The sequence below is a fragment of the Nerophis ophidion genome, linkage group LG06, assembly GCF_033978795.1.
Source record: "Nerophis ophidion isolate RoL-2023_Sa linkage group LG06, RoL_Noph_v1.0, whole genome shotgun sequence".
Classification (NCBI taxonomy): Eukaryota; Metazoa; Chordata; class Actinopteri; order Syngnathiformes; family Syngnathidae; genus Nerophis; species Nerophis ophidion.
Window position 1 is genome coordinate 40,337,048 of NC_084616.1, and position 26,604 is coordinate 40,363,651.

The window sequence follows — 26,604 nt, forward strand, 5'->3', positions numbered from 1 at the left end:
TACCTCTGTGTTACCTGACACCTATGTTTCCTGTTCCGGGGTCATGAGTTCAATCTGTGTGTCTAGCGGCAGCATATTTACGATGCTGCCGATACAATAAATATATCTACAAGACCAAAGGCAAAGTGTGTCTCATGAGAGTTTGGCTACATCTCCACCGCAACGCACGATGCTCATCAAAGCTTCACCGAAATCCTGGATTCCATCGACAAAAGGCTGACTTGTTTGGATAGCCGCCTCGCACTTGTCGAGGTGCTCCACAGGGAATTCCAAACCATCCGCGAGAGTTTGGAATTCGGACAACAGCAAGTCGTTTCTCTCGCCAAGGAGAACGCCGCTCTTCGGGAGTCAGTTAAATCCCTCACCGACGGAGTGGCGAACCTCACCCGGGAAAATAGGTGTATGAAGGAGACGATGCTGGACCTCCAGGCGAGAAGCATGAGGGACAATCTGGTCTTCGCGGGAATACCGGAAAAGACCGAGGAAGATCCAGAGGGAACCATCAATTCCTTCATGGAACACCAGCTCAAGCTTCCAGCGGACACCATCAACAACATCACCTTCCATCGCGTCCACCGGCTGGGAGCCTAAAAGCCGGAGAACAAGAGGCCGAGACCCATCGTAGCCAAATTCGAACATTACAAGCAGAAGGAACAGGTGAGGAGTCAGGGCCGAAAGCTGAAAGGAACCAACTTCAGCATCAACGACCAGTTCCCCAAGGAATACCTTGACAGGCGCCGCCATTTGTTCCCGCTTCGTAAGAAGTTTATCGCCGAAGGATGTCGTGCTATCACCGCGGTGGATAAACTTTTCATCAACGGTCAACTTTACCGTGATCCAGAAGTCACGCCGTGGCTGTATTACTAACATCTTAAACACGGTAAATGTTGTATTTTTTTTTTCCTCCGTATGGTTTCATTATGCTTCATTCCCTCTCTTTCTCCCCCTCCCACTATATACCTGCGCGTCATCATAGCGCTCATGTAAACATCGTACGCGCGCTCTCTCTCTCTCTCTCTCTCTCTCTCTCGGTAAACCAACATGTTTACTGTTTTATTTTCTCATTTTCCTTTTTCCTTTTTCACTAACTGTTTAATCCACCACTCTCTTATTTCCTCTTTATTTAATGTTTTTTTGTTTTTCTCTTTCTATTTCCCCACCTGTTGCGTATCCCCTTGTCGTCATCAGCATTTACACTCACAGCTAATACATGAACAACTATACACACTCTGCACACTTAAATACATGCATGATAGGCTTACATTTAGATACAGACATGCATTATTTACATATAAAGTACACACATACATCCACACACTTAGTGACAGTCTAGTTTAGTATGTCCACCATACAGTTTGTCACTTGGAATGTGCGTGGGGTCGGGTCTAAGGCAAAAAATATAAAAATTCTTAATCATTTGAAGACCATGCAAGCAGACATTGCTTTACTACAAGAGACTCACCTCTCCAAGTCCGATACCTCAAAACTGCACTCATCACAATACCCACACACATACTTTACTAGCTACAACTCCAAACAGAGAGGTGTAGCCATTCTCATTAGTAGAAAAGTAAACTTTACACTCCATAACTCCATTACGGACACTGAGGGAAGATATATCATTCTTAATATTTCCGTTGACGGGAGAAACTTATGTATCGCCAACATTTATGGCCCAAATGTTGATGACCCCTCCTTTTTTCACACTTTCTTCTCTTCACTTTCTCCTCACTCAAACCACTGCTTGATTCTAGGAGGGGACCTCAACTTAGTATTTAACCCAAATATAGATCGGTCCAGAGTGACTGGGAGTCACCGTGAGTCTCAGTCAGTGGTAATACTTAAGCAATATATGAACGATTATGGTCTTTGCGATGCCTGGCGTTCTTATCACCACACTCTTAGGGAATACACTTATTTTTCCCGAGTTCACCACTCATTTTCTTGCATTGACTACTTTTTAACAAGTAGCTCAATTTTATCTGACATCTCAAACATTCACATTCATCCTATCACCATCAGTGACCATGCACCTGTCTCACTCTCTCTCACTAACAAAACTATCACTCCACCTATTAAACAATGGAGACTTAATATATCATTACTAGAGGACCCAGACTTCCTAAACTATTTTGAGAAAGAATGGTCAGATTTTTTAGACTTTAACGATCAACCAGAAATCACATCTTGCGTTCTCTGGGAGACGGCGAAAGTAGTTATGCGAGGAAAAATGATTTCTTATTCGTCATACAAGAAAAAAAAAGAACGTTTATTAGAGCAGGAACTTGAAAATGAAATAAAAATATTAGAAATAGCGTATGCTAACTCACAAAATGAACAAACTCTGAACAAATTGAGAAAACTCAAATTAGATTTAAGAGAAACAATTGATAAGAAAAGTCAATTCCTGCTCCAGAGGTTACGCTTAGAAAAATTTGAACATGATAATAAACCGAGCAAATATTTGGCTAGCCAATTAAAATTAAACAAAGAAAAAAGTTCTATACCATCCATTAAGGATTCAGCTGGGAACATTACGCACATTCCTGAAGAAATTAACTCCATCTTTAGAGACTTGTATACACCCCAGATTGTCCCATCTCCTTCAGACATTGAGACATTTCTTAACGGTATAGACTTACCTAAATTAAATACAAGGCAAGTATCAAATTTAGATCTTGCTATTTCTGCAGATGAACTTCACGACGCACTTCAACTGATGCCAAACAATAAAGCACCAGGGCCTGATGGGTTCCCTGTGGAGTTCTACAAAACATTTTGGTCACTGCTCGCTCCAATATTTACAAAAATGGCTTTAGAGATTAAAGAAAACTCATTCCTTCCTCCAAATATGAACTCTGCCACGATCAGTCTCTTGCTAAAGCCCGATAAAGACCCAACACTTCCATCTAGTTACCGGCCAATCTCCTTGATTAATGCTGATCTTAAAATTATCTGCAAAGTTTTAGCTCAAAGATTAGAAAAAGTCACTCCATATATAGTACATCCTGATCAAACCGGTTTCATCAAAGAGAGATAATCATCCAACAATGTTCGCCGTCTACTCAATGTGATAGACTATTCTGTTATTCATAATCTAAAACAGCTGTTGTTTCATTAGATGCTGAAAAAGTATTTGATAGAGTGAATTGGAATTTTCTTCTAGCTACTCTACAGAAATTTGGATTTGGAGACTCATTTATAGCATGGATCAAGGTCCTATATAGTTTCCCTACAGCTTCGGTTAGAACAAACAGCCAAATCTCTCCAAGGTTTCAATTTATGAGGGGCACTAGGCAAGGGTGTCCACTTTCTCCGTCACTTTTTGCTATATTTATTGAACCTCTGGCAACCGCAATCGGACAGCATGCAAATATTAAAGGCATCCATACCGCAACCGTTCATCATAAAATGAGCCTTTATGCAGATGATGTATTACTTTTCTTACAAAATCCAAATTCTTCTCTTCAAGAGACAATCTCTATCATCAATAAATTCAGTTCTATTTCAGATTACTCCATCAACTGGCCCAAATCTACTGTGTTACCAATTAACTTTGACTTTCAGGGCACTTCATCGATTCCACTGCATAAAGGGAACATTAAATACCTGGGTATCAATATTTCCTCCACATTGTCAGATCTAAATCGCTTGAATTACTCCCCAATCTTAAAATCGATTGAGGATGATCTGGCGCGTTGGAAGTCACTGCCTATCTCACTAATGGGAAGGGTCTCTACCGTGAAAATTATGGTCTTGCCTGGGTTAATTATCTATTTTCAATGATTCCAACCAAACCTTCTCAAATCTGGTTCAAATCACTAGACTCACAAATCAATCAATTTCTTTGGAAAAATAAACCAGCACGAATCAGCCTTAAAACTTTACAAAAACCCAAAGAATATGGAGGTCTAGAACTTCCAAACTTTTCCCATTACTTCCTTGCAAATAAACTACAATATATATTGAAATGGATCAATCCCTCTTCATTAGATAACTTATGGTTAGAGTTTGAACAATCACTCAGCCAGGAGATCCTGATTTGTAACTTGGCCTTTATTAGCCAAATTCTCCGGAAACACAACTGCTTTAAAAGTATTAATATACACTCTACCTTAACAGCTTGGTGGGAATTTTTTTTTTTGTTTTGTTTTTTTTTACATTTTTTTTTTTTCTCCCCTCTCTCAGGGGGAGGCTTCGACAGGTCGGTTGCTGGTTGTTCCATCTCCATCGTTGGGGTCCCTGCGGTTGGGATGGGTGGTCCCCGCGGCCCTGCGCTGGGTGGTCCTGTGGTGGCCGGCTCGGGTGGGGTGGCCTGGTGTGGGCTGCGCCGTGCTCCCTGGGGGTGGGGGTGAGGTCGGGGGGGCCCGGGTGCTGGTGGGGCGGGGGCGGTCTTCCCGTCCGGCTGCGGGGAGTCTCTGGGTTTCGTCGGGCGGGGCGTCCCGTCTTTCTGCCCGTGTGGGGGGTTTTCTCTTGCTGGCTTGGGGTCTGGCCGCCCGCTGCTTCTCTCGTGCCCTGTCCTCTGCCGGGCGTGTCTGTCTGCGGCCTGTTGTCGGCTCTTCCGGTTGGCGCGGTGGGCCGGGCTCTGGGGTTCTCGCCGCTGGCCGGTCTGGCTGCGTGGAGCGGGTGATCCCTGGTTCCCTGGGCGCCACACCTGCTGTTTGGGTTGGGCTCTCTGGGTGGCTGGGTCCGCACTCTGGCTCCCACGCACATTAGGGGTCAAATATATTGTACATACAAACACACATATACTAACACAACACACACCGTTACTCATACATACAAACGTCCATACATTGGTACCTACGCTCCCACATACATACACAAATACATTACATATCTACATACTCAAAGTCCGTCCATCCACGCGCACATTCACGGTACGAACATACATATACTGTACATATACATTCACTGTACAAACATTCATATACACATTCTGTTCATATGCAAGTACATATACATACATACACTCATGCACATAATCATGTTTCATCAAACATATATCAATGCTGTTGCCCTCGGGTAAACTGGGTAACACAAGGCATATTGACAGAGCTTAAACCATTGTTACTATAACAATCTACAAGATTAATATAGGTTGCCTCTCTCTCTTCCCTTTCATATTTCGGTATTCCTTCTTCTTTTTTCCTTTTTTTCTTTTCTTTTTTTAATTTATTTATTTTTAATTATTTTTCTAGCTATGATTATGTATACGTATCGTTGCATTTGAACAACTTTATTGTTGATAATAGAGGTAATCTATTGGTTTTGTTCATGATCAATAGCGCTTTTTCTATTGGTATTTGTATTGCTCCAGTTTTAGTGTAAAAATGCTCATTGTAATTACTATATTATTTATTTCACTAACTGCTTATTTGCTATCACTTTTACGATCATATTTGTACATATTATGTATGTGCTGGTGTTGTTCTATTGTTGTTGTTGTATTTGCTGTGGTTGTTTTTGTCTCTCTGTCTAATCCCCCTCTTATCCCCACAATTTCCCCCTCTGTCTTCCTTTTTTTCTCTTTCTATCCCCTCCTGCTCCGGCCTGGTTGCACCAAATGATAATATAAATACATTTAATAAAGTCACATTCAAATAAGACAACAAGAGAAGTATCTTACACTTCTCTTTTGTGAAGTAAATCTGAACAGCCGATATGGGCATCTACATCAACTATATGATTTGCCTGAGAAGCTGGACAGGACAAAAAATAAATAAATAAATAAAAAAATAATAATAACAAGGATTCTTTTCATCCCGTAATACTAAAATGCTAATCGGTTTAGAATCTGAAACAGCAAAAAATAATAATGTATTCAAATTAATCAATGTATAGTCAGAACTTCCAAAAATTATATGTGAAAAATTCAGTGCTGAACTTTCTGAGCAGTGTTTTTTTTTTTTTTTACAATAAATTATGCGGACATTTTATTAGAATTAAAAATTATGGGCAAAATTTGTGTTTGAAAATTTTGTATTTAAATTTCAGCCCTTTAACATTTATTATAAGGATGATAACACATGTTTTGTGCATATTTAGATCAAATGGGCATCCAAAAGCTTAGAAATTGCTTGAGAGATTTGAGGGAAAACAGAATATCCAAAAATAATATACATTCTCAATCATGAAGTCCCTGAATACTTTTTCGTCCTGGCGGCGCTTAATGGCTATTACAATACAACCTTTTTTGCACCACAGACCAGTTGAATGTTAGGCATTATTTTCAGGGACCGGGCTTTCCACTTGTGCCAGATAAATATGGCAAAAATAAGAGCTTGAAAATTACAACTCATCAGTGCACAAGGTCAATTACACATATGTGATGATTAAATTATTAATTTATATAAAAAATTAATTTGGAGTTTATTTGATGTTAAAATATTTTATTTATATTAATGAATACAATGCATTAACCAGCAATGAATTACCTGAATAAGCTTTAAAAAATCCACACAAAAAACCCACAATATTCAGTTTTGATTGACATGTGTTTTTTATATTTTTTCTTAGGACAACATAATGATTACAAACAGGTGCAACCACCATACTGAGTCCATTGGTACATAGGCGCCAATCCCGTGGGTGTTCGATGGCAACTTTCCATCTTTAAAATAATTTTAGAAGAATTAATTTTTTTGTTAATTTTGTGGGGTCTTTGGTCCGGTTTACTTAATAAAAAAGTCACAAATCAACTAATCTATAAATATTTAGGTTTAACCAAGACTTCATTTAACCCAGAAATGATCTGTTGACACTATCATCTGAACTTAATATAACTTAATATTTTTTAATATCACAAAATCTTCTTCCATTTTTATTTTTTTATTTATATGTTTATAAACTCAGTAAATATATCCCTGGAAACATGAGGACTTTGAATATGACCGATGTATTACCCTGTAACTACTAATTTCGAATTGATACCCAAATTTGTGGTATCATCCAAAACAGATGTAAAGTATCAGACAACAGAACAATAAGTGATTATTAGATTTTAACAGAAGTTTGGATAGAACATGTTGAAACAGAAAATAACCAGATATTAACAGTAAATGAACAAGTACATTAATCGTTCATTTTCTACCACTTGTCCTTAATAATGTTGACAAAATAATAGAATGATAAATGACACAATATGTTACTGCATATGTCAGCAGACTAATTACGAGTCTTTGTTTGTTTACTTACTACTAAAATACAAGTTGTCTTGAATGTTCACTATTTTATTTAAGGACTAAATTGCAATAACAAACGTGTTTATCATAACTTGACATTTTTTTTGTTAAAATAAAGACAATTAAATTTTTTGTGGTTCCGTTTATTTAGAAAAGTACCGAAATACTGTTATCGGGAGAGCACTAATACACACACACTGAGCACCCACTGGCTGAAATGTAGATCGGCGCCTTTGCATTGGTATATTAATACATCTATAGAAGGGGTCACCAACCTTTTTGAAACCGAGAGCTACTTCTTGGGTACTGATTATTGCGAAGGGCTACCAGTTTGATACACACTTAAATAAATTGCCAGAAATAGCCAATTTGCTCAATTTACCTTTAATAAATAAATCTAAAAATTAAAAATAAAATTTGGACACATAGTTTATCTTCAATTTAGACTCTTTGGAATTCAAAATTCAACCGAAAAAAATGAATAGAAAAACTAGCTAATTCGAATCTTTTAAAAAAAAATATTTATGGAACATCATTAGTAATTTTTCCTGATTAAGATTAATTTTAGAATTTTGATGACATGTTTTAAATAGGTTAAAATCCAATCTGCACTTTGTTATAAAATATAACAAATTGGACCAAGCTATATTTCTAACAAAGACAAATCATTATTTCTTCTAGATTTTCCACAACAAAAATTTTTTAAGAAATTTAAAAGACTTTGAAATAAGATTTAAATTTGATTCTACAGATTTTCTAGATTTGCCAGAATTTAAAAAAAAAATTTTAATCATAATAAGTTTGAAGAAATATTTCACAAATATTCTTCGTCAAAAAAACAGAAGCTAAAATGAAGAATTAAATTAAAATGTATTTATTATTCTTTACAATAAAAATAAAATAAAAAAAATACTTGAACATTGATTTAAATTGTCAGGAAAGAAAAGGTAAAAAGGTATAAGTGTTTAAAAATACTAAAATCGTTTTTAAGGTTGTATTTGTGGGTTCTTCCGAGGATGTTGTAGTCGTAATGATTTGTGCAGTCCTTTGAGACATTTGTGATTTGGGGCTATATAAATAAACATTGATTGATTGATTGATATTTTTTCTCTAAAATTATCTTTCTGAAAGTAATAAGAAGCAAAGTAAAACATTAAATGATTTTATTTAAACAAGTGAAGACAGAGTCTTTAAAATATTTTCTTGGATTTTCAAATTCTATTTGAGTTTTGTCTCTCTTAGAATTAAAAATGTTGAGCAAAGCGAGACCAGCTTGCTAGTAAATAAATACAATTTAAAAAAAATAGAGGCAGCTCACTGGTAAGTGCTGCTATTTCAGCTATTTTTAGAACAGGCCAGCGGGCTACTCATCTGGTCCTTAGGGCTACCTGGTGCCCGCGGGCACCGCGTTGGTGACCCCTGATCTATAGTATTGTGTCTAAAGTGTACATGGCTTAAATTTCTTTAACATAAGGATGCTAAATAACATGATAACATGATCATATGAAGCACAATTAGATGAATAGATAGTCCTTTTAAAGTACACTGTGGTAGTGAGTTCTGAATAAAGTTGTAAAATCTAAAAGGTAACACGTTTGAGTGTAAATTGGGGTCAAAAAGTGAAAACTGTCATAGTGAAACAGTGCCACCCTGTGGTCAAACTAAACAGTGAACCAGCTAAAAATACAGAACATACATTTGATTAAAATATACTAGAAAATAACTTGATCACCATAAGAACCTACAAATGAGTAAACAAATTCAGAAAGAATACATACATTTTGCAATACAATTCAAGCTTCAAATACAAATCGACTTCAAAAAACAAACAATATCACACTTATCTTATATTTTAATATTCTAATGTAAATGCAAGTAAACATCTAAAGAAAATGTTGCTTTTCAAATTGATTAATCGAAACTATGCTCTGCTTCTTTCTTCTCCTTTTTCGACATGTTGTAATGAGAAACTGGAAACGTGTTGTATGTTTTTTCAAAAATAAACAAACACCATAACCATTAGCATAATCTTGGGAAATTACATTGGCATAGATTAAAACAAATATACAAACAATAGGCTGCCAGTCAATTCAATAAAGGTTTGACAGAGTTTCTGCATGTGTATAGTTCCTAACTAGAGAAAGTGTAGTATTAATAGGGCTGCTTACTGGCTTATTGTTTTAGTGTAGTCCTGGATGAGGCCTTGGAAGTACTGCTGTGTGTTTTTGTGGGGTTGAAATATGATGATGTAACATTTTGGGAGGAAATACCACAAAATTAAGGAGTACATGCAAGAGAGCACTGTCAGAGCATTCAGGGTTAGGAGGAACTTGCCTCTATAAAGCACAGAAACAGTTGCATAGATGATCCAGTTTAGAGCCATCAGAAACAAGCAGAAAGTTATGGATTTGGCCTCGTTGTAATTTTTGGGGAGGTCTTTTCCCATGTAGGAGAAAATGAAGCAGATGATGCACAAAGCGGACAAGACAGTTATAGGAACCCCCTCCCTTGCTAAATTTACGTCACAGGTCAGTATGATTTTGTCAGGAGACCACAGAGTGTCGTTGTATGGCTTGGGGGTGGAATGAGCGTAAGCACTGGCAATCAGGACGGACTGGATCATAAACGTCCCTAAAATGACCAGCCACTGCCCGTGATATTTCATCCACCAGCTGTATACTTTTGGGAACTTGGCGGCCATTTTAAAAATGCAAACAATCTGGAAAGCGCGCACGGTAAAACATGCGATACATGTAGTGTGAAACAAAGAAAAGGGCCAGTACCTTAAGACACACGACAAGTGGGTAGGCTTGCCGAAGAAGAAGACGATGCTGACACAGCACAGACACTGACAGCCCAAAATCAAGAAGCACATGACGCCACCGGCCGATTTGACGACAGGCGTGTTGTAGTTACGAGCAAAGACGACACACATGGTGACCGCCAGGCCCAGAAAGAACAAGAGGGCCACCAAGATCAATATGGTACTAATGTCTTGAAATGAGGCGTATTGCACCTGTCGCTGAGTGCATGAAGTACTGGCTGCTGTCGACCACTCTGTCTCCTTGCACGCCACACACGTGTACGGATCATCTGTAGTGCACACAAGTCAACACAAACTACTGCTTACTTGAGTTACACGGTTACAATAAGGGTTAGTCATTAATTATTCTTGACTCGATCAGTTCAGCAAGCCATTTGCTCAAATCAAAAAAGTTAATTTAATTTCTCACTAATGTACACTTAGCATCACATTTTGACAGAGATAAATGTAGACATTTTTGCAAAATGTCTTAAAAATAATTTGTTGATGCACCTTTGGCAGCAATTACAGCAGCAAATTTTGTTAAAGACGATGCCAACAGATTGACACACCCATTTCTCTCTGCAGCACCTCTCAAGCTCCATCATGTTTGGTTAGGAAGCCTTGGCTTTTACCCACGATTTCTCTGTACTTTGCTGCATTCATCTTAGTTGATTCTAATCTGACAATGTCATCAACATTGGCAGCATAGTCAAAGCTTGGATTCAGGAGGAGCAGTGTGGTTTTTGTCCTGGTTGTGTAACTTGTGACCGGCTCTATATTCTAGGCAGGATCCTTGAGGGTGCATAGGAGTTTTCCCACCCAGTTAGCATGTGCTTTGTGGACTTGGAGAATCGGGTCCCTCAGGAAGTCCTATGGGGAGTGCTCTGAGAGTATGAGCTATCGGACTGCCTAATTTTGGCTGTCCGTTCCCTGTATGATTGATGCCAGAGCTTGGTTTACTTTGCCGGCAGTGAGTCGGACCCATTTCAAGTGAGGTTTGGACTCCGCCAGGGCTGCTCTTTATCACTTGTTTTGTTAAAAACTTTTATGGGCATCATTTCTAGGCACCGTCAAGAGTGTTAAGGGGATCTGGTTTGGTGGCTACAGGATTAGGTCTCGGATTTTTGCAGATGATGTGATGTTGCTGGCTTCATCTGGCCAGGATATTCAGCTCTTGCTGGATTGATTCGCAGCAGTGTGTGAGGTGACTAGAATGAGAATCAGCACCTCCAGGCCTGAGTCCATGCTTCTCACCTGGAAAAGGGTGGAGTGCCATCTACAGGTTAGAAAGGAGGTCATGCCTCAAGTGGAGGAGTTCAAGTACCTCAGAGTCTTGATCAAGAGTGAGGGAGAGTAGATTGTGAGATTAACGGGGGGGATTGGTGCGGCGTCTGCAGTGATGCGGATCCTATATCGATCCATTGTGGTGAAGAAAGAACTGAGCCAGAAGGCAAACCTCTCAAATTACAGGTCAATCTATGTTCCTATCCTCATCTATGTTCATGAGCTGCAGGAAAGGACAAGATCACATTTACGAGCGGCCAAAATTAGTTTCCTCAGTCCGGTGGCGGGGCTCTCTCTTGAAGATAGGATTAAAAGCTCTGTCATTTGGGAGGATCTCAGCGTAAAGCCGCTGCTCCTCCACATCGAGAGGAGCTAGATGAGGTGGTTCGGGCATTTGGTCAGGATGCACCCCGAATGCCTTCCTGGGGAGAAGTTTAAGGCAAGTCTGACTGCTAAGAAGCCACGCGAAAGACCCACGACATGTTGGGGTACTTGTCTGTCAGCTGTCCTGGGAACGCCTCAGGATCCCCCAGGAGAAGCTGGACAACGTGGCTGGGGAGAGGAAAGTTTGGGCTTCTGTGCTTAGGCTGCTGCCTACGTGACCCAACCTCGATTAAGCGGCAGAAGTCGGATGGATTGATGGATGGATTAAAGTACCAATATCTAATTAGCTTTAACAATTTAGTAATTATGTTCATTGATTTAAAATTAGATGTTGTAATGGCTGTGCTGCATGTGTATGGTCTTCATGAGGATGTACCTGTGATGTTGATGTAGGTTCCTTTGGGACATTCCTCACACGTAAAGCAACATTTGTAAATTCCATCTTGTTTCTTTGCAAATCCTACCGGACATTCCAGAGAGCATCGAGATGTCGGAACCTGCACAAGACAAAACCACAGCAGCTACTTACATAAAAAAAATATATATAGATATATTACACATGCAGGAAGATTTTGCGGTACAGGAAGGTAATACCTTCCAGGTGACACATGTTCTGCCGTTGACATTCTCATTTGTTAAATGTTTGTACAAGTCTACCACAATCTGGGCTCATCCATTGTATGTTAGCATCAAAGTAAAACTGCACTTGTTGGGGAATTTTGGGTATGTGTGTGTATATACAAGTGTATGCATTCTAATTAGTATATTAAAGTGAGCAAGTCACCTTTCAATGGAGTCAAAAGGAGTAACTCTATTACGCCTATGTAGTGCTCTACAAATACCTCCAAACAACTCCATCACCGTTTTATATACACACTATAAGTTTGTATGTAAAATAGTACCAGGCACATTCATAATAACATGTAATAATAATTACTTATATTTAATCATTTTAAGCATGCAGCGGCACATTAATTTCAAAAATGCATCACTACGTTCGCTTTTTCTACTGGCTGCAGAATTATTGATGCTGAATAATAGGATGTTGGTATAGTCCATTTTAAAAGAAGAACGATTTATAATCTTTGCTAAGGTTTTAAAAAAAAAAAGAAAAAAAAAAGGTGGGTGCAAACCAGCATTTGAAATACTTATATTTAATCATTTTAAGCATGCAGCGGCACATTAATTTAAAAAATGCATCACTACGTTCGCTTTTTCTACTGGCTGCAGAATTATTGATGCTGACAATAGGATGTTGGTATAGTCCATTTTAAAAGCAGAACGATTTATAATCATTGCTAAGGTTTTAAAAAAAAAAAAAGGAAAAAAAAGGTGGGTGCAAACCAGTATTTTTCGCATGTCTTTTTCACCACCAGCGGGTCTAAATAGGCTGTCAAAGTTGACCAACTTCTAAGTTGACGTCCTCATTTTTCTACCGTCAAACGTGAGACATGATTTATAATCTAAAAAATAGCTTTCACAGGCTTAGAGGCGAGAAAGCAGCTCACCAGCTCATGATGTCAGTAAGCATAATGAGCTACTAATTTTGAACTAAATATAGGTCCTTAACAATAGCGCTTTTAATAAAAATACCGCTAACACCTGGTTAACATTCAGGTCATAAAATGTAAATTAAGTATTGTTGGTGCTTTTTGGATAAGTATTTATTGGGTTTCATGGTTGGAATAAATGCAATAAACCCAACAGCTCCCATTGTAAGTAGATTTGTATTTCCGAGTTAAAATGGTTTGAAAAAAAAGTTAGCGCCTAGCATCTAACATAGAACTGGTACGGACCAGGGGAATCCGACTGCTTAATTTAAACAGTCAATAATATGGGTAAAATTCAAATTTTTTAGGAACTACACATTTTTGGGGAATTTTAATAATTGTTCACAATCCTTATGAGAGATAAAAAGACAATTTGTAAAAATCAGCTCATTCTTGGTGGCTAGTAATGCAACTAATAGGAGCAAACAATTTTACCTCAAATTACTTTAAAAAAAAACATTCTTTGATGTTCTGATATAGTGTTGAAAATAGATGTATTATTGTTCAATAGGATACTCTTAGTTCCAACAGATATAATATGCTTTAAAGTGCATCATAGCGGAGTATAGTACCAGTGGGGACCGTCGACGGAAGACACGTAAGCGGTGTGATCGGAAGCAGAAGCGCGGATGCCGAGTGGGGCCAACAACAAAGCTAAAGGCTGGGTGAGGAGTCAGTTAGAATAATACACAACTCACATAATGTTTTATCTGCTTTGACTGTGTCAGAGTTGGACATGCGTTCTACTGAGGTGGAAAATTATGATGTGTTCAGTTTATCACAGCACCAAGCAAACAATCTGAAAATTCCCGTCATATCACTTCCTAGATATGGTCGTAATTATTTTAAGTTCACTCCGCATAATAAACGCAACATTATTAATATTGCTACTACGGATAAGTTGATCAAAAACTCCTTAAAACATCCCACTATCTATGATATGGGCTTTTTAAACAAAAGATCATTGTCTCCCAATGAGGTCATTAGAGACAACAATGTTAACGTCATCAGTCTTAGCGAAACTGGCTTAAACCAGACGACTTTTTTGCGCTAAATGAGGCATCTCCTCCTAACTATACGATTGCGCATATTGCCCGTCCCCTTAAGAGGGGTCGGGGGGGTTGCACTAATATACAATGAAAACTTTAACCTTAGTCCTAACCTAAATAATAAATATAAATCGTTTGAGGTGCTTACTATGAGGTCTGTCACACCGCTGCCTCTATACCTGGTTGTTATCTACCGCTTCCCAGGGCCCTATTCGGACTTTATCAGTGAATTCTCAGAGTTCATTGCTAATCTAGTGACGCACGCCGATAATATAATTATAATTGGGGACTTTAATATCCATATGAATACCCCATCGGACCCACCGTGCGTGGCGCTCCAGACTGTAATTGATAGCTGTGGTCTTACACAAATAATAAATGAACCCATGCATCGCAACGGTAATCCGATAGACCTAGTGCTTGTCAGGGGTGTCACCCTTTACGAAGTTATGATACTCCCATATACTAAAGTAATGTCCGATCATTACCTTATAAAATTTGAAGTTCAGACTCATGTTCGCCAGGCTAATAATAATAATAACTGCTATAGCAGCCGCAACATTAACGCGGCCAAAACGACAACTCTTGCTGTCCTACTTCCCTCGGTAATGGCACCATTCCCAAAGTATGTGGGCTCTATTGAGAACCTCACTAACAACTTTAACGACACCCTGCACGAAACAATTGATAGTATAGCACAGCTGAAGTTAAAAAACGCTCCAAAAAGGCGTGACCCATGGTTTACAGAAGAAACTAGAGCTCATAAATTATCCTGTAGAAAGCTGGAACGCAAATGGCGTGCGACTAAACTTGAGGTTTTCCATCAAGCATGGAGTGATAGTTTAATAACTTATAAACGCATGCTTACCTTAGCTAAAGCTAAATATTACTCAAATCTATCCGCCTTAAAAAAAAAACGTTCCTAAATTTGTTTAGTACGGTAGCATCGCTAACCCAACAAAGGACTCCTTCCAGTAGCTCCACCCACTCGGCAGATGACTTTATGAAATTCTTTGATAAGAAAATTGAACTCATTAGAAAGGAGATTAAAGACAATGCATCCCAGCTACAACTGGGTTCTATTAACACAGATACGATTGTATATACGGCGGATACTGCCCTCCAAAATAGTTTCTCTCGTTTTGAGGAAATAACAGAGGAATTGTTACAACATTTAAATTGAATAAAACAAACAACATGTTTACTTGACCCACTTCCTGGGAAACTTATCAAGGAGCTCTTTGTATTATTAGGTCCATCATTGCTAAATATTATAAACTTATCACTTTCCTCTGCCACTGTTCCCCTATATTAAAAAAAGTGGTTATTCATCCTCTCCTTAAAAGACCTAACCTCGATCCTGACCTCATGGTAAACTACCGACCGTTGTCTCACCTTCCCTTTATTTCAAAAATCCTCGAAAAAATTGTTGCGGAGCAGCTAAATGAACACTTAGCGTCTAACAATCTATGTGAAACCTTTCAATCTGGTTTCAGGGCAAATCACTCTACGGAGCCATCCCTCGCAAAAATGACTAATGATCTATTGCTAACGATGGATTCTGATGCGTCATCTATGTTGCTGCTCCTCGATCTTAGCGCTGCTTTCGATACCGTCGATCATAATATTTTATTAGAACGTATCAAAACACGAATTGGTATGTCAGACTTAGCCCTGTCTTGGTTTAACTCTTATCTTACTAATAGGATGCAGTGCGTCTCCCATAACAATGTGACCTTGGACTACGTTAAGGTAACGTGTGGAGTTCCCCAGGGTTCGGTCCTTGGCCCTGCCCTCTTCAGTATATACATGCTGCCGCTAGGTGACATCATACGCAAATACGGTGTTAGCTTTCACTGTTATGCTGATGACACCCAACTCTACATGCCCCTAAAGCTGACCAACACGCCGGATTGTAGTCAGCTGAAGGCATGTCTTATCGGTCCTGCTAGACACCGACCTCTATTTAATAATACAACTTTAACATTTGACAACCAAACAATTAAACAAGGCGACACGGTAAAGAATCTGGGTATTATCTTCGACCCAACTCTCTCCTTTGAGCCACACATTAAAAGCGTTACTAAAACGGTCTTCTTTCATCTCCGTAATATCGCTAAAATTCGCTCCATTCTGTCCACTAAAGACGCTGAGATCATTATCCATGCGTTTGTTATGTCTCGCCTCGATTATTGTACCGTATTATTTTCGGGTCTCCCCATGTCTACCATTAAAAGATTACAGTTGGTACAAAATGCGGCTGCTAGACTTTTGACGAGAACAAGAAAGTTTGATCACATTACGCCTATACTGGCTCACCTGCACTGGCTTCCTGTGCACTTAAGATGTGACTTTAAGGTTTTACTACTTACGTATAAAATACTACACGGTCTAGCTCCATCCTATCTTGCCGATTGTATTGTACCATATGTCCCGGCAAGAAATCTGCGTTCAAAGGACTCCGGCTTATTAGTGATTCTCAAAGCCCAAAAAAAGTCTGCGGGCTATAGAGCGTTTTCATTTCGGGCTCCAGTACTCTGGAATGCCCTCCCAGTAACAGTTCGAGATGCCACCTCAGTAGAAGCATTTAAGTCTCACCTTAAAACTCATTTGTATACTCTAGCCTTTAAATAGACTTCCTTTTTAGACCAGTTGATCTGCCATTTCTTTTCTTTTTCTCCTATGTCCCACTCTCCCTTTTGGAGGGTTGCCGGTCCGATCCGGTGTCCATGGATGACGTACTGGCTGTCCAGAGTCGGGACCCAGGATGGACCGCTCGTCCAGAGTCGGGACCCAGGATGGACCGCTTGCCTGTGTATCGGCTTGGGGATATCCCTGCGCCGCTGATCCGCCTCCGCTTGGGATGGTTTCCTTCTGGCTCCGCTGTGAATGGGACTGTCGCTGCTGTGTTGGATCCGCTTTGGACTGGACTCTCGCGGCTGTGTTGGATCCATTATGGATTGAACTTTCAAAGTATCATGTTAGACCCACCCGACATCCATTGCTTTCGTCCTCTCCAAGGTTCTCATAGTCATCATTGTCATCGACGCCCCACTGGGTGTGAGTTTTCCTTGCCCTTATGTGGGCCTACCGAGGATGTCGTTGTGGTTTGTGCAGCCCTTTGAGACACTAGTGATTTAGGGCTATATAAGTAAACATTGATTGATTGATTGATCGGTCCTGCTAGACACCGACCTCTATTTAATAATACAACTTTAACATTTGACAACCAAACAATTAAACAAGGCGACTCGGTAAAGAATCTGGGTATTATCTTTGACCCAACTCTCTCGTTTGAGTCACACATTAAAAGAGTTACTAAAACGGCCCGTTTTCTTCTCCGTAATATCGCTAAAATTCGCTCCATTTTGTCCACTAACGACGCTGAGATCATTATCCATGCGTTTGTTACATCTCGTCTCGATTACTGTAACCTATTATTAACAGGTCTCCCCATGTCTAGCATTAAACGATTACAGTTGGTACAAAATGCGGCTGCTAGACTTTTGACAAGAACAAGAAAGTTTGATCATATTACGCCTATACTGGCTCACCAGCACTGGCTTCCTGTGCACTTAAGATGTGACTTTAAGGTTTTACTACTTACGTATAAAATACTACACTGTCTAGCTCCAGCCTATCTTGCCGATTGTATTGTACCATATGTCCCAGCAAGAAATTTCCCGGCAAGAAACCAGAGACATGCACCTAAAGATAGGTTGATTGGCAACACTAGTTGGCCCTAGTGTGTGAATGTGAGTATGAATGTTGTCTATTTGTGTTGGCCCTGCGATGAGGTGGGGACTTGTCCAGGGTGTCTACCCGATTGTAGCTGAGATAGGCTCCAGCGCCCTCGAAAGGGATAAGCGGTAGAAAAAGGATGGATGAAAAACTGTTTTAAATCTATTACTCCTTTAAAATAACATTATCATCTTCTGGCTAGGCATGCCTATTATGTTTTAATCACACCTTTTCAAAAACCTAATGAGAAACCATACGCCTTTGTATTACATTTTATAAGGGCGTTTGTACATCCAAGTTCATTTTTCCTCACAGATCTCTTGGCACAAAGAAACTCAGAGAAATCTTATCTTCACCAAAAAAAAGGGGGGACATAACTTACCATCCCATTTCCATGCCAACGAATCCTGCTGTCGTCAATGAAAAAGTGAATTGAGGAGAGAAATTTATAAAACCCAACCTCCTCTATGTCACCACTCTGGTTCCAGAAGACGATGAAAAAAGATCCAAACATAGGATCCCCATGCTCATCAAAGCGAATTGTCTCATTTAAAAGAGAGAAGTTTGATTTTGTCAGCTCTGCCAGAACCTGTTGAAAGAAATATAACGTGAAACCACACTTGTGCGCTTAATTTTATGGCTATACGCTAGGAGCTCTTGTACCATAATATAAAACACAGTGTATGGGAGTAGGGCAGATCTAAAGACATAGAAAGAAGACAGTCCTGGAATTAGATCAATATAAAAAAGAAACCCACCTTTTGGGGATTGACGGCGTTATTCCTGTGACATGTGTCCTTATCACATTGCAAGACATTGTGTAAGGCGTGAGCGATGGCATACACAGCTGAATAAACAGAAAACGAGTAAGAGGGGTCCATAGAGATGATGTCCTGTGCACTCAGGCTGGAGCAGTTGCAAACTTGATCGCAAAGCTGTCCTCCTCCTGCATCGCCACACTGAATTTTGCTATGGGAAGTAAGCAAATAATCACTGAAACCAGATATGGTCAACACGGGTTGAGACACTCCCAGGACCGTTCCGATTTTTTGGATATCTTTTCTTTTGGGGAGCTTCTCGTTCAAGGACCAGGTTTCTCCCGCTATCCACACCTTGTTGGTGACGCCCATTAGTATCGCTGACTCTATTAGATATACGGCAGTCCTTTTGGGGGCAAAAACAACAATAGTGGTTATCCTATGCGCTTCGATCTGCTGGAACGTTACAGAGTAATTGAAGCTTGGTTTGAGCTTGCTGGTATACGCCATACAAATGTGGGTGTCCTTGATCATCTTGATGAACAGTTCCTGGCCATCGTTGCCATACGCATCATCACTGCCGAGGAAGGCTACCCAATGCCATTGGAAGTACTCCAAAATGGAGACAATCACTCTGACTGTATCTTTATTGGAATGCACGGTGCGCAGGAATGACCAATACTTGGCTTTTTCTGAAAATTCAGAGCTGGCAGCTCCGTAACTGACCTGTTGAAGGGGAAACAGAGTTATCATTCACAGTAATATAGGGTGACCATGTTTTCATAACCAATAATCAGGACACTCAAAATTACTTAATGATGCCTATATTCAAAATATGCCTTTTCTGTACAGAACGATACAAAATACATTTACAAGATTCTCAGGAGGTAACTCAATAGTACAACAATAAGTTTAAAATCTCTGGAATGAAGTTAATTTACCTGCAGCAGTATTTTAAAGGTTTAGAGGGATTTATACAAGCCAGATATCATCAAAAAATACAATATTTGAATGTAATGGAGTGGATCCACGCCCTCTTAAGAACAATGTCCATGAATATTCTCATTCATCCAGGTCATTGTATTCTCAGGGAATTCAATCTATCGCAAGTTTGCGACTGGACTGTTTGGCTTGTCTTCGAAGACATTTCACCGCTTAATACAAGGTTTCATTAGTTCACGCTCATAGACTTAGATTGGTCAGATCTCGTCAGAAGAAAAAAATCCTTTCTCAAATTTATAGATTCAACGTCAAAAAAGTTTATTTTTAAAGCTATGTTGGCAACTACACTCCCTTTGCAAGAAGTAAAAAATACACAATAATTGGGAAACCTAATTTCTTTATATCTGAATAGGTTCATGGTATGGTATACTCTTTGTTGTCATTTCAATAGTTCAACGAAATTCAATTTTCCCCACAAACCTGCTCTGGATTAGACAAACAAACATTGTACGGAGAACAAAACAGGAACGGTGATGGGTCCCCACTTACGGCACCTCGTAAATGGTAGGGAAAAAGGTAGATGTTGAGGGAGGATTAGTAAAAAAAGTTGATTTACACTGGGCTCCTATTGAAGGGGGCCCAGTCTGGAGTAAGAAAAAAAAACTTGCATGGCTGCTCCCGCCATAAGTGTGTTAATGTGTTTGTGTGAATGTAAAAATAGTGTCAAAGCGCTTTGAGTACCCAGAAGGTAGAAAAGTGCTATACAAACATTTACCATTTACATTCTGTCAGTTTGCTTGCAGCCAAGAAAAACTATCCAGGCTACAATGTTTTTAAGTGAGCGAAAATAAATTTAAACGTCTCTTAATTGTCTATTTCTGGTCCTCAAATTCATTATTCTTCACCATCAGAGCAGCTGGTGTCTCCAAGATGTCGCCAAATATTGCAATACTGTCCAAAATCGCAAGAGTCTGTCTGAGTGCCCACAGTTCTGCTCACATACTCCAATCATTTGTGGCAGCTTTAGGGTTCTTTGAACAGCCACCAGAATCAGAATCAGTATCATTTTTTATTGCCATTGTATGAGAACGGGTTCACAAACTTGGAATTTTACTTGGTGCAATCGAGCAAAATAAATAACATAACACAGAATAAAATAACATGAGCTATAACTTAATGTTTCAATCAATCAATCAATGTTTATCTATATAGCCCTAAATCACAAGTGTCTCAACTGAGCTATCAGATGTTAATGTTCATGTGCCTGATGGCCGAGGGGAAAAAACTGTTTGGATGGCAGAAGGTGTGGATCTGGAAAGACTGTAGTCTCCTGCCTGAGGAGAGAATAGTTTGTGTCCAAAATAGAATCAAATGGTGAGAAGAGTCAGGGGTGATCCGACCCACACGCCTCCTGGTCCTGGAGGGATGAGAGTTTGCAACCAATAACCTTCTCAGCAGCACGTACGATGCGCTGCAGTCTGTGCTTGTCCCGGACTGTGGCGCCGGGGAACCACACGGTGATGGAGGAGGTGAGGATGGACTCAATGATGGCTGAGTAGAACTGCACCAGCATCTCCGTCGGCACCTAAAGTTTCTTTAGCTGCCACAGGAAGTACATACTCTGCTGGGCTTCCTTGATGAGGGAGCTGATGATCAGCTCCCATTTGAAGTCCTGGGTGATGGTGGTAACCAAGAAATATTCTTCCAGTTTGTCGATTCACCAGAGCAACGCTTACTCCAATCAGCAGATTCGAAAATGGCATCTTCAATGTCCTCGACTGAAGATTTGCCAGGCACGTGGCACTCCGCTTCTCCCATGAGTCCATTGTGTGTCCAGCAACAACTCAAGACAGGCAGGTTCCTCCAAACCCGAGATCATGTTAATTTTGTTGAGAACCAAGTTGATCAATTTCATTGCTTGGATTTTAGAGAGCGGAGTAAAATGAGGCAACAAGAAAGTCAAAGGCAAAACAAAACTAAGAAGCAAGCAGGAGCAATAAAGATGAAGAAAAAGGGAGCGTCTGCCTTCTATGAATGCCAGTGAGAATGCAAATGTTTGGCTTATTCGTACATCAGTAATATATTTCATCATCGTCAATGAGGGCTTCACGGTGGAACAGGGGTTAGTGCGTCTGCCTCACAATACGAAGGTCCTGCAGTCCTGGGTTCAATTCCAGGCTGAGGATCTTTCTGTGTGGAGTTTGCATGTTCTCCCTGTGAATGCGTGGGTTCCCTCCGGGTACTCCGGCTTCCTCCCACCTCCAAAGACATGCACCTGGGAATAGGTTGATTGGCAACACTAAATTGGCCCTAGTGTGTGAATGTGAGTGTGAATGTTGTCTGTCTATCTTTGTTGGCCCTGCGATGAGGTGGCGACTTGTCCAGGGTGTACCCCGCCTTCTGCCCGATTGTAGCTGAGATAGGAGCCGGCGCCCCCCGCGACCCTGAAAGGGAATATGCGGTAGAAAATGAATGGATGGATGGATATCGTCAATGAGTGCTGTACACTGCCGTGATCAGTGTTTGGGTTGTCAGGTAATTTGTTTATAACACATAATATATACACGTTTAGTTTTTGCACTTTGCTGTCATCTATATCTTTTATTTATTTTTTTCCCCAAGATGGCGCTGCTGTTGGCAGGAGCTCTGTGCTCTTGTGTTTCAATCTTGTTTTCATGTGTTATTATATATATATATATATATATATATATATTTTTTTTTTTTTTTTTTTTTGCCTTTTGGTCCGGGACCCTTTGGGACTGTGTGACAAGGGGAGGCACTTTCGTGACCTCTGTGGTGCTTTTTTATGGACTTCTGGATCTGCCTCCCGGGAGCCTTTTGGCCATGGAGACCAGCTGCTGGGTGTCTGCCACACCGGAGTCGGTTTGGAGGGACTGGAGGAGATGCGGATGAGGGGACAGGGCTGCCGAGCTAGCACTGAGCGCTGGCACGGAGAGGCTTCGCGGTGTCTTGGCTGGGTGAGCAGGTGTCGGACACCTCAGTCACCTTGGACGTATCCTCGCTCATCCATGCGGACTGGACACTGGCCGAGAGTGGAGTCGGCTGTCTTGGTTGCTTTGTTGGGTCTGCTCCTGTCTCTGGCCACGCTCCCTCCACCCCAGCGGACGATGGCGTGGAACACCGCAGAGGCCACCACAGTGGATATGTTTCTTTTACTTTTTATTCATAGCTGTATGTAGAAGTGTCTGGTTGTATCTGCTGCTTTAATGTCCTCTGTGTTCTTTGATGTTTCCCTCTTACACACCTGTAAGAGGGAAATGTACTATGGCTATGAGTTGTTTTTTTTCCCCTTGGCCTCAGTCTGCACCCCCTCTCCAGGGCCCAGGCTAAAACCAATTTTTTTATTTTATTTTAATATTCTATTTTTTTCTCCCATCCCCCTCTCCCCCGTTTACCTGTATCTCATCTTTTTTGTAAGGGGCACAGACCGGCAGACCCGTCAGCGATCCTGTTCTGTCTCCCTGTAATGTTTGTCTGATATTGAATGGGATTGTGCTGAAAATTTTAATTTTCCTGAAGGAACTCTCCTGACGGAATGAATAAAGTACTATCTAATCTAATCTAATCTATAATTCTGCCTTTACAGTGTTTTTTAATCATGTGAAGTTGATGTTTCATCCTAATGTTTATTTAGATGTTGCTACTTCCCTGTTGTTTAGCAAAATTTGCTTTCCAACAATATTTATCCAGATAATATATATCTTGGCTATGGAATATGCAGCCCACAAGACATGTTAAACACTTATAAACAATGCACCAAAGATGCTATACAACACAATGCACACATATGTTTCATGTGTAAGTTTTCCAAAGGAAAACTGATTGAATGAAACTATGTGTTGGCCCCATGATGCCTGAATGCAGCTGAGATAGACTACAGCACCCCCGCGACCTCAAAAGGGACAACAGGTAGAAAATGGATGCATCAATACATGGAGGATAATAAAAGTAAATACATTGTAAATATGCTTTTACAGTTTAAGTTCATATAGACATTGACAAGGTGGTTACGGCAAAGTCGATCTTGTTGACTCAACAAGAGTGACCGACTTAACGCAGCGCCAACCTCTTTCTGTGTGATTTTACGTTGGTTTCAACAATTGTTTCCCTTAATAATAGACTATATTAGGAATTCTGAAAACACCTTCAGGCCAAAATGTCTAATGGAACCATTTTTACAGGTGAGAACAGTGCATGTGCACATTTTTACTCTGCTTTCAATTGACTTCTTGCTAGGAACATGCTTTGTTTGACCTCGATGTGCTTTAGTCTTAGGCGACAGACGTGACTTTGCGTGCAACTCAGCAATGGAACAGGTAAATAGAGGTATTACTTACCGAATCCAGCTCTAAAAACAAAGGTCCTATAAACATTTCAATGTAATGATGTTAATATTAGATACAAGGCTACATATACGGTTGCTTAGTTGGCCAACTGTCTTGCGAAAAACTTGATTGTTGCATATCTTAAAAGAAGTGTACACCCCTCCCTATACCAAATATACACTTGGGTTTAATTAAGTCCAAGTTCACTCTTTTGTTTTAAACTTAATTTGATTTCCGCATCTTTGACCTTCACTTTGCCTGCTATTACTATTTGTTTTGGAGACTTTGATGAATGTCTTGGTTATTTTTAATCAGTTGTACAAATCAAATGAAGACTGTGTGCAACCCAAGTTGTCTTAAAAATGATAGAGGTTGAATTCTCAGAGAGGAACTAGCCTTACATAAAATTCTAAATTTTAATCATTTTGGTTAGTTACACATCTTTTTGATACAAATCCCTCTCATCGAATACTTTGGTCTAACCGCCCTCTTCCTGAACTTTTGTTGCTTCTTTTTACTTGGGTTTGTCCCCAACCCTAGGGAAACCCTGGACTCTTTGACCAAGTGCACTTCTCTGCTTTTACTATAAAGAGTGAAGAATTCTTGATTGACAAGTAACTACTTAAATATTTATTTAATTGTGTCCCATTTAGCCGTCCATATTTAAGCGTGACAAAGTATATGGTACAGTTAGTGACAGCATATTTTTGCTTGAGATTCAACTTTTTTAAGTTTTGCATGTCTCACAAAAGATGGCAAAGGTGTCCAAGGTTGAAGTGCAGATCAGTACGTAGTCCCTGTCAACCGATTGTCTCCAAATGTATCATTGCTAGCTTTAACAGATTAATTATATTTACCAGTGGAATGAGATCCATCATGAAGAGCGGCGCTACAGTCAGGGTGTCTGTGCTCGAAAATGGACCAACCACCGCCACCACTTTGGAGGCTGCAGACACATGCTGGTGTGCTTTACTCCAAGGTTGGATCAAGCCATCGGTTGAAATGAGGTTAAGTACATCTGGAAAATTATTTGCAACCGAGCAGTGGTCAAATATCTTGAAGCCCAGAGACACATTGGGCAAGAGTTTGGTTGAGTTATTAATTTCCTCCACTGAGAATCTCATCAGCTGAAACCTCCGATAACCGGACAGACTGAAGGCTTGACTGCAATGAAAGGAGCTCTAATTACATTTGACATTATAAATATTACAATATTTATGGTATTATGTTTTAAAACAACTTATATACAGGAAAAATAAATCCTAAACTTACCTGGAGCAGTCAATGGCTTCTGGTCTGTCGTGGCTAGCAGAGCTACTGGTGTGAATGTCAAAAAGTCCACCTAACAAATAATCCCCATTCAGATGGAAATCTGAAGAGTTACAGTGAGTCAACGCAAATAAAACGTGGCCCATCAGATAAAAACACACAGTAAATAAATGCCCCATTCTATTAGTGTTCGAATCCATGTAACATAGGTAGTACATCTCTGCCGTCTACAGTGCCTTCTTTATAACAAAGCAACCAGTGAATATTTCCATGTATTTTGGGATGCATGAATAGAACTGTCATTGGAAGATAATTCCTCAAGGATGTGGCATTAACAAATGAGTATGCAAAGAGGGTTTGTAATGGCTGTACATAACCTCAGTATTTTATATTGGTAAGATCAGTAACCTCACAATAATAATTGACTTACTTGTGAAAGCTAATAAATACCAATTACATTTTTTAAATTCAAATATTATTCTTGGCTTTATACAAAGCACTGGTAAAAAAAGAGATGCAAAAGGTCATGTACTGTAAGCAAATACAAGCAAATGAGTACAACCATCTTATTCTGGTTTACTGTATGTTAACACACTTTCACACACTGACTGTGCATGGAATATTATTTGCAACCATTGCCGGTTACTTTATCAACATTTTTTCACTACGTGTTGACCCCAGAAAAAAAAAATTGTGTTTTCACCAAAAACAACCCATGCAGTTCCAGGAAGGTGCCCCAAAAAATCCTAACAAGTAGGGTATTTTAGACAAACATTGGTTGGTTAAACCAAGTTGGTACATTTCTGTTCACCCTGCTCCACATTAATCAACTAGGCAGGAGGTACCTGTCTATTTTAAATTTAATGGACAATTGAGAAAAAGTACAGTAAGTGGATAGTCTTTCAGTGTCGAACAAATTTCAAAAAAGACCTTAGTGTTTAATCGAGATTGCAGCTGCAAAGTATTCAGAAGTATACAATTGGACACAACACAAAACTATTTCAAAATTTGAAAACTTGATGAGATACTAAATTAAAACTGATACTAATGTTGTGTAAACAGTCAATTGTTGACTACAAAAATTTCAGGATTATAAATAAAGTGTCAAAATAGTCCTATACCAGTTTATGAGATGATACAATTGTAGGGTTTTTTTCAACAATCCACTTGATTGAAACATATTCAACCATTATACACCTAGTAATCAATGATTGGTAAAAATGCTGCATAGCTATGCAAAAGCGTAAACATTTTTTATTGATTAAATTAGCAAGTTTCTTCCATATCATTC

At 39.6% G+C, this 26,604-nt stretch overlaps 1 protein-coding gene across 2 annotated transcripts; it reads right to left on the reverse strand.

Annotated features, from left to right (window-relative positions):
* Window positions 1-3,191: 3,191 nt before the first annotated feature.
* Window positions 3,192-26,517, reverse strand: LOC133554709 (taste receptor type 1 member 1-like). Of its 2 annotated transcripts, XM_061903766.1 has the most exons (7): window positions 25,317-26,517; window positions 24,902-25,208; window positions 18,757-19,482; window positions 18,381-18,587; window positions 12,035-12,155; window positions 10,201-10,277; window positions 3,192-4,696 (listed from the first exon to the last, which is right to left on the reverse strand). In XM_061903766.1, exons 1-7 carry the CDS (start codon window positions 25,529-25,531, stop codon window positions 3,935-3,937), a joined length of 2,415 nt encoding a protein of 804 aa, XP_061759750.1. In that variant the 5' UTR covers window positions 25,532-26,517; the 3' UTR covers window positions 3,192-3,934. The 2 variants fall into 2 exon arrangements, with proteins under 2 accessions (XP_061759750.1, XP_061759749.1); XM_061903765.1 differs by having other exon boundaries at window positions 4,554-10,277.
* Window positions 26,518-26,604: the final 87 nt, after the last annotated feature.

What these genes read in the sequence shown, in the direction of transcription:
- LOC133554709 (XM_061903765.1), bottom strand. Translation starts at nt 25,531, where the DNA reads ATGTACTACCTATGTTACATGGATTCGAACACTAATAGAATGGGGCAT. An exon ending in GAAGCCATTGACTGCTCCAG is followed by an intron (nt 25,209 to 25,316) that starts GTAAGTTTAGGA and finishes CTTTCATTGCAG; the next exon opens with TCAAGCCTTCAGTCTGTCCG. An exon ending in AACCTACATCAACATCACAG is followed by an intron (nt 10,278 to 12,034) that starts GTACATCCTCAT and finishes TGTGCACTACAG; the next exon opens with ATGATCCGTACACGTGTGTG.